Source organism: Musca domestica, unplaced genomic scaffold, assembly GCF_030504385.1.
Source record: "Musca domestica strain aabys unplaced genomic scaffold, Musca_domestica.polishedcontigs.V.1.1 6, whole genome shotgun sequence".
Classification (NCBI taxonomy): domain Eukaryota; kingdom Metazoa; phylum Arthropoda; class Insecta; order Diptera; family Muscidae; genus Musca; species Musca domestica.
In genome coordinates, this window is record NW_026712363.1 from 3197319 (window position 1) to 3206417 (window position 9099).

A 9099-nucleotide genomic window follows, 5' to 3' on the forward strand; every position below is an offset into this window, starting at 1 on the left:
GGTCCCTGATCGTTGTAACATATCTGGCGAACGACGAATTTTTCGCGGTGTATGTTCGTCGTCCAAAATAAAAAACATATTGCTAGGAACACAATTGGAGCGAACGACGAATTTCGCCCTACGCAGCGACAAAATGAGCCGCGAAAATTCGTCGTATGGAACACAATACCGACGAAATTATAAAACAGCTGATGAAGTTGTTTACTTTTTGCTCATTTGTTGACTACAATGAATTATACAAGAACACATAATTCTTTACGTTCTCTATTATAATTTCACTTATGTCCATCTTCTCTATTATAAATTCACTGATATCCATCTTCACTCAGGCGCAAGTACACAAATAAATAAACAAATTAATTATGTTAGTAACAGATAGTAGAGTGACCATAACAAATTTTAAAGTAAAAAGTAACTTTATTTACTAAAACACATAAAATTCGTACAAGTATGGCCACCTTGTACTATTTTGTTCGCCGGTCGCCGGCGTATGAAATAGAAATAAAGCTAATTGAGTTCGCGGCGACCGACGAAATTTTCGCCGGTGCCGTGATTGTGTGCACTTCCATATACACATATGTGTTTTATTTTTGACGACGAACATACGCCGCGAAAAAATTCGTCGTTCGCTCCAATTGTGTTCCTAGCATATGTGTGTATGGAAATGCACACAATCACGGCACCTTCGAAATTTTCGTCGGTCGCCGCGAACTCAATTAGCTTTATTTTATTTCATACGACGGTGAACGGCGAACAAAACAGTACAAGGTGGCCATACTTGTACGAATTTTATGTGTTTTAGTAAATAATGTTACTTTTTACTTTTAAAGTTGTTATGGTCACTCTACTATCTGTTGCTCGTATAAAAAACATAATTAATTTGTTTATTTATTTGTGTACTTGCGCCTGAGTGAAGATGGATATCAGTGAATTTATAATAGAGAAGATGGACTTAAGTGAAATTATAATAGAGAACGTAAAGAATTATGTGTTCTTGTATAATTCATTATAGTCAACAAATGAGCAAAAAGTAAACAACTTCATCAGCTGTTTTATAATTTCGTCGGTATTGTGTTCCATACGACGAATTTACGCGGCTCATTTTGTCGCCGCGTAGGGCGAAATTCGTCGTTCGCTCCAATTGTGTTCCTAGCATTAGTCAGTAGATGTAGAGATTGAGACCTCAGTGAAGCCACCCTTATGTCACTTCTTCCAAGTACAACACAAACATTACACTGGGTGATTTAAACAGAACTGGCTGACTGGAAGGGGATGTAATGTCTCCAAGAAAATATGGCCGGTGATGTCAGATCAAGATCATTCTGTCCGACTTGTCCGAAACCATACCTACCTTCAAACTCTTTCCTTCTTCTCTATTTCTCTGTTTCATTTCATTTTAATTTCTCAAACCAGGATGAACGCAAAGGGTCAGCATGTCATCGAGTGAAGTGGTTGTTCAAACATCTGCGCATTCTATAACCTAACCTATCCCAAACAAAAATGCCAACCCCGTTACATTTAGCCTTTTTATAAATTCCACTATCTCATCATCTGTTGCAAACACAAGTGAGCTAAGATGCTGTGGTATAGGTTGTTTTTCAGAAGACATCAGAACTACGTGCTTATAGCGCATTGCAACGTAAACCCTTTCGATGTTGTCTCGCAATAGGGAACAATTCCTAAAATTCTCACAAATGCCTTCAGATCTGGGCTGTATGATGTTTTGACAAACAGGACAGAAGCATGATAAGGAATTTTCTTCAATTCCGGGGTGCACGAAAAGAAATTCCTATGCTATAAGAGAGTCTCTAGATCAGGGAGCTTTTCAGCAGGTCTGAGTGGCATTCTATGCCAATGATAACTATGGTATGAATGTCGCCCATTGAGTACAACCCCTCCACAAATTGCAGCCGATGAACTTCCTCTGAATACAGAATACTGTGTTGTTTTGACTCAATTACGTTCAGGATGGTGCAGCCGTCCCAATACGTATTGTGCACGAACTGATGAAGATGTGCGAAACCGTAGAACTGGATGATAGCCGGATGCGTAACTAGTTGGACTATTAATACTGGATGAAAAACTAGACCAAATATCAATCGTAGTACTAAAAGAATGAGTAGATCATTGCCTAGTTATTCTTGCTCGGCTCTTGACGAAGCGCACGGATTTATAGAATATTAGGCAAAACTACTCAACACCTGTGGGAACCTTCGGTAAATACTGCTTTTACTGGATTGACAATCCCTGGTCGAGTGGAACTCGGGCAGCTCCGGAGCGTAGATCCGATTATCGTTTTTGAACTGTTTATGCTTAGCAGCTCATATTCAATCTGCTAAGGGAAGATATAGATTTTTTTGTTGTTATCTGTTTTCATATAAAGTCAATTTTATTATTCTCCCAAAACCATTTATGGGAAGAGAAATATTTTTTTTTTCAATTTTTTATTCAATTTCACATAGAAGTGTACTTCACCGAATACTATTTTAAATAATAAATTATCTTACCAGAACAGTGTTGGCATTTTTGTTCGGGATACCGTAATATTTCCGAAAACCTAGGTATTCCCTACCCTGGTAAGCATTACCATCTATCTCCAATAATAAACAAACGTCTTTATAAAAACAACAATAATGGGATTAAGACTGACTATTTTGCAACAACAAAATTAATCTTACCGCAGTTTTTAGAAAATGATCTTTTGAAAATTTTAGTGCTAACGAAATTTATTTTAACTATTACAGGATATTTTAATTTTGATGTGAATTTTACTTCTGCTGATCAGGATTTGCTGCGCCCGACACAAATAGTAGTATTACAACAGGTACGATGTAAATCCACTGAAATTAAAAGAGCACAGTATTAATAAGTATTTTTTGACAAACCCTATAAAATGATCAAGACATAAGTATACAACTAATCATAATTATATTCCTAGTATTAACTGAAATACGTTCTGCCTTACTTTAAAATCCTCCAAAACAATACAGGTATTTAGACATAGAAATTAAACAATAAGTTTAGTGTTAGGTTATAAATACTTCGTCCCATTGTCACTCCGTTTTTAACTCTTCGGAATAATCATATTCTACCATTGAAAGTATATTTATTGTTAATCAACATAATAACTTTCCCACGAATTGCGATACAATGTTTGTGAATGGACCTTGTCGGAACATGTATACCTCTTGTCATATGGTATTGTGACGATTTAAGCCACATTGGTAACCGAATTGCTTCAAATTTGGTATTTAGAGTTCGAAATGTGGTTTAACTCCTGTGGCAGAAGATTGGCAATATATATTCACATTGTCATTTAGACCCAATATAACTGTACCTGCCCATATTCATTATTTTGACTATTTCAGCCACTTAGCAGTTCTAGCCATTTCCACGGAATTGCTTCAACTTTTGTATTTAGAGTTTGTACTAGGTTTCACCTCGTGTGACAGAACATTGTATATATAGCATCTATATTACAGTTCCTCCAGTATTCATTGTTTTTAGACACATTTTGAACGATTTTTTTTTAAGAAATCATTAAAATTAAACAAAAACATAACCCCTACCCGTCATTTCTCTTGGCTCAGAAAATCTCCTGATAATCTTCATAAGCAGGTCGCCCGATTTCATAACCTCTGAACACTAAACTTTCCTTAACCATGAGAAAGCTCACTGGACATAGTTCAGAGAATTTACCAACCGCCGATTCACGGAACTGCCCAATTCTCATATTCGATCTCTTCCCGCCGAGGAGGAACCACCACAGTTTACGATGGGTGATGTTGCAAATGTCATCTGTAACGCTAAGTCATCCAAAGCGTTGGCCCCGGACAGAATCTCAATGGTAATGTTCAAACAGCTGGATAAGCCGGGAGTCGAGTACTTAACGAAAGTTCTCAATTTGTCACTAGCCACCCACATAGTGCTCGAAACCAGGAAAATGGGCCGGGTGGTCCCGCTACTGAAGCCAGGCAAGGATGCCAGTAAAGACGAAGCTATACAGTTGCCAACCACCAGCACGGATTCCGTCCACAACATAGTACCACAACAGCACTACACGCCATTTCCACACATATTAGTAGAGGACTGAACCAGAACAGGCCGTGTGACAGAACAGTGTTGGTAGCTCCGGACTTATCAAAGGCATTTGATAGGTCAATCATGCTATATTGTTTGAGGACGTGCAGAGAACTACCCTCCGGCCAAGTTTGAAACGTTGGATAATCAACTATATGTGTGGACGCCAGTCGTACGTGGAATCCCGGAACAAGGAATCCAAAGCCCGTAGAGTGAAACAGGGAGTTCCCCAACAGGGAGTTCTCCGGAATTGTTTAACCTCTACCATTCCGGAATTCCTCGCCCTCCAGACGGCATAGAGATCGTAACGTATGCGGATGATTGTACGATCATGGCGTCGGGCCCAGTGGTCGAGGGGAATCTAATACCGACCACGAACTATCCCAAGATTAAAGGGGTCACATTCGACAGCATGTTCAAGTCATCCGCGCAAGCCACAGCTATCTGCGACAAGATGAAAAGTAGGAACAAGGTCCTCAATGCGGTAGCCGGCAGCACTTGGGGTGCGGACAAAGAATCCTTGTTGACCTCTTCCAGTGTGGTCTGCGAATACTAGTGCTACGCAGTGGAAGCACATCCAGACCTGCCAGAACGCTGCCCTGAGAACTGCGACAGGGTGCCTTCCCATGACACCAGTGGAACAGCTACAGGAAGAGGCGAAAGTCCTTCCCTTACGTAAGCATAATCATATGATTTCGTTGCAGTACCTGCTTGGGTACCGTGAGAATCATCCCAACCATCATATGGTGGATAAATCTCCTCCACCCAGGCGTGTCAGGAAGAACATACATGATCTAGAGAGGGAGGTCCAGCGCTACAAGAGAGAACCTCTACATCAAGAAGCCTATCAGGCAGGTTTGAGCGGCATTCATACAGACGCAGTCGCAGATGCTATTAGCAATTATAAAATGAATGTCGTCCTCGGAGTCCACCCCCATCCATTGCAGTTGAAAAACGTCAGCTGCCTAGACAAACCAGGGTAGTTTTGGCGCAATTACGTTCAGGATGTTGTAGTCGTCTCAATTCGTATTGGACACGAATTGTTGAAGATGTGCGTGACGCCTGCCCGGCGTGTGATACAGGCCCGCACAATATGCTGCAACTCTCTAATTGCACAGCCAAACCTACCCAACTCATTCCAGAAAATCTCTGGCTACAGCCCATTAAAGTAGTCGAATTTCTAAACCTGGAGATGGAACCGGATTAGCAGAACGCAATGTACTACTGCTACAACAACAACTACGTCGTATCAGATCTCTTCCCGCCGAGGAGGAACCACCACTGTTTACGATGGGTGATGTTGCAAATGTCATCCAAAGCGTTGGGCCCAGACGGAATCTCAATGGTAATGCTGTAACAGCTGGATACGCCGGAAGTCGAGTACCTAACGAAAGTTCGCAACCCCGCATAGTGCTCGAAGTCTGGAAAATGGGCCGGGTGGTCGCGCTACAATGCCACACTGAGGACGTGCAGAGAAACACCCTCCAGCCAAGTTTGAAAGCTCGGATAATCAACTATATGTGTGAACGCCAGTCGTACGTGGAATTACAAAACAAGAAGTCCAAAGTCCGTAGAGTGAAACAGGGAGTTCCCCAAGGTGGGGTGATATTTCCTGTTTAACATCTAACTTTCCGAAATTAGTCGCCCTCCAAACGGCATGTAGATCGAGGTCCATTAAGGTAAATACCGTATTTATCTAGCGGAGATACGAACCATTCTGTTAACAGAGCCAATAAGAGAGCAATGTAACACTTAGCAGAACACATAGAAAACTTTTTTTATTTATATTCAATTAGCACAGTTACCTAGCCTATAGGGCCATGGGCGGTTCCAAAAACTTTGTATAGACGTTTATTTATTTAATTTATATTTTCTAATGTTTAGTCATCAAAGAATTTATTTTTTTTATGATAAACGATAACTATAACTTTAATTAAAAAATTTACGAAAAGCTGTCTTGCTAACTTGTAGTTGCACATTTATGTGACAGAACATTCACATTAGATAAACTACGTTTTAAAACAATTCTTCCAATCAAAAATGCATATCAATGGAAAGCTTATGAAGAGTACTATCTATTAGAATAACAAAATGTGTAGGAAGATTGGACAGATTCCGAGGTATTTGGCCACTTCTGGCGAAATCCTTTGAATTATAATTCCATTGGCCAATATGCCTTTCAGTAGAATTCTTCCAATTCAATATACAAATCAATAAAATGCAAGGTACAACAAGACGCGCCTGAGTCTTGAGGGTAAAACGCTAACAACTTATCAATTTTATCCACCCTAATTCCATACAGTTCTCATCGCGTTTTAACCTTTCGCCTTAACTTGGCCGGTGTACAGCTAACGATGTATCATTTTAGCCACCCTTACGCCACACAGTCCTCAGCCCGATACAAAATCTTGACTTGAGTGGTGGATTCAGGCTGGATTAATCAGATACATAAATTACAATCGAAATTTCTAAATGTAAATTTTTTGTATTAAATATTGAGTATGAGTAGTGCACTGTATTCTTCTTGTCAAGCCCTTTTATTTGATACCCATATTGTGGGGTTGGTAAAAAATTGTCAGCCATTTGGTAGCGGCGGCCCTCTTAGATATCAGTTTTGCATAGTAAATTGTATTCTATCTGTTGAGACCTTTCATTTGATACCTATGTTGATGGGATTGATAAAACCTATGTTATTCGCCATTTTGTAGCAGCCGCCATCTTGGATTTATAATGATAATGAATAAACATAATTGTCACCAAAATCCAAAGTGTATACAAAATATCAGATTAATCGGTTGAAAGGAAGAGGGTGAAATTTGAATTACTAAACTTGACCCAAGAATAAAACAAACGGAGTGAGGTAAATACAAACATTAAATAATAACAACATGATATGTGTTCTGTTAAGCTTAACATTGCTCTGTTAATTGTTCTGTTAACATAACGGTTCATGTCTCCGCTAGATAAATACGGTGTTTATCTTAATGGACCTCATACCACGTCTGCTGTTTAGTGTAGGCAATCTAATTAATTTTAGGCTGCTACTATAAGGCAAAAGAAAATTATTATTCCAACGTAAGCCCCGTAAGCCAAATGGAAGAAATTGTTTTTGCACGGATTCTATTTTATCTGTGTATATTGCATAATAAAGATACCATACAACAGAACCATTCTAAATTCTAAAGAAAATTCTTTGGTCCACCGTTTAACAAAACCTAGAACACATTTGCTCCATTTACCATCGTTATTTCACGGTTATTAAAATTTAATTTTGGACCCATCAAGAAAGCAATATTGACAAATGAAAATACAGTTGATAATGAATGACCGTATTGCAATATCAGAGGAAAAGATCTGGAGAAGCACATATGCTTAAATTTATATCCATTCTATTTATTTTAAAAGGCTTTTTAAATTTTTTTGAAGTAAATTAGCTTTTTTATCAAAGTTATGGGAAATGAATAATTTAACATCATCTGCGTACAATAGCAATTTGGAGTAATTTATGGAATTTGGTTAATCGTTGATAAATAAAAAGTTAAGCCAACAAGGAAAATACATATACTGTACTTACGTATTTCGCGAAGAAGCCACGATTATCCTTTACTTCACCTCGTTCCCTAGCTTCACGTTCACGTTCAATTTTTTGAATGAATGAAGCCGTATCCGCAACCGGAGCCAATTCGGTATGTTTTATCAGAACTTCAGTGTTATATTGTCTTGTTGATAAACTAAAGTCAAATAATGAACATTCATTTATATCCACTCCTGAGGTCGACAGAGTGATTGCATTAACGAAACCACTACCATCAATTGCAATCCAAAGTTCGTCATTAAGCTGTGCGCTCAAAATACTGCAAGCCTTGTTTGCAGTTGAAAAAGTTCTTTTTACACCATTGGGATATTCAACGATTGCTTTCATACGATAAAATCCATTTTTTACTGCAAGAGACTGAATAGCCATTATTTTAAAGAAATTCATTCATAAAAGTTTATCATACCTTGATCTTCTCTACATCCTCGTTGGACAAATCTTCTTGAACTACATTTGACAAACCTGAATTTAGACTGGGTATTGTAATATTTGCTCTATATTTAAAGATATCCGGGTCATCGCTGTCAAGTGCATGGTGAAGTTCCACATTAATCCAAGCATCATATTCTATATAGGACTGAAAACATAATCCATAGTGGTGGGATGTTTTGGGTGTTGCAACACTTACATGAACAGCAGAAAAAGTAGCTAACAAAAACACTAAATTTATGTATGAACCCATATCGATTCGAAGTCACTTTAAACAATTGGTTAGCATAGAAGAAAGGCAATTGACAAAAGACTTGACACACACTCGATGGCAATACCGATAGTATCGATACTTTTTTTGAAGGTAGTATTGAATCCATGGTAGAAGAATACTATGCTATTCGTAATTCATAGTAACATAATTCCTTTTTTTTTAATGTTTGGTTGTTGATTTTAATGGGAATTTGTATGAAAAGATATGAAATTCGCATTAATATGAATAGAAGATATGATTGTTTTCCCTCTAAAGAGCTTTTTTATGTCTATTTTTTGTCGATGCAAAATTTTTGAAAATCTTTTCTTTCTAGCTTTTTGCAAATATTCCAAATCTTGGACAAAAGTTTTTCTTAAAAAATTTGGAAATTTTATAAAATTTGTCTATTTTGAATTTTTAAAGGTCATCATTTATTTTTTCGATAAATGCTTCCATATGTTATGGATGGCACAGATTTCATATTATGCTTTGTTCTCATTGCATTTATAATCATGTTGTTCGCTCTCAGAATTAGGTTCACGAATTTATCAGTTCATACGGCAGGATTCGTAATTCATAGTGAAAAAATTCATATTTTCAAAAGTTTTGTTGGTTGATTTTAATGGGAATTTATACGAAAATACATGAAATTCTTACTAATATAAATAGAAGAATTTATTGTTTTTCTTCCAAAGATTTTTTATATCATTAATCATACCATTTTATTCATGTTTTCAACTTT

General features: G+C 37.7%; 1 protein-coding gene across 1 annotated transcript; it reads right to left on the reverse strand.

The window, feature by feature from the left end:
- Nucleotides 1-2708: 2708 nt before the first annotated feature.
- LOC101896856 (ER membrane protein complex subunit 10) lies at nt 2709-8462 on the reverse strand. Its single transcript, XM_005175247.4, has 4 exons — nt 8304-8462; nt 8082-8252; nt 7655-8032; nt 2709-2840 (listed from the first exon to the last, which is right to left on the reverse strand). The coding sequence occupies exons 1-4, from the start codon at nt 8355-8357 to the stop codon at nt 2769-2771; spliced, it is 675 nt and encodes a 224-aa protein (XP_005175304.1). The 5' UTR covers nt 8358-8462; the 3' UTR covers nt 2709-2768.
- Between the last annotated feature and the right edge of the window lie 637 nt (nt 8463-9099).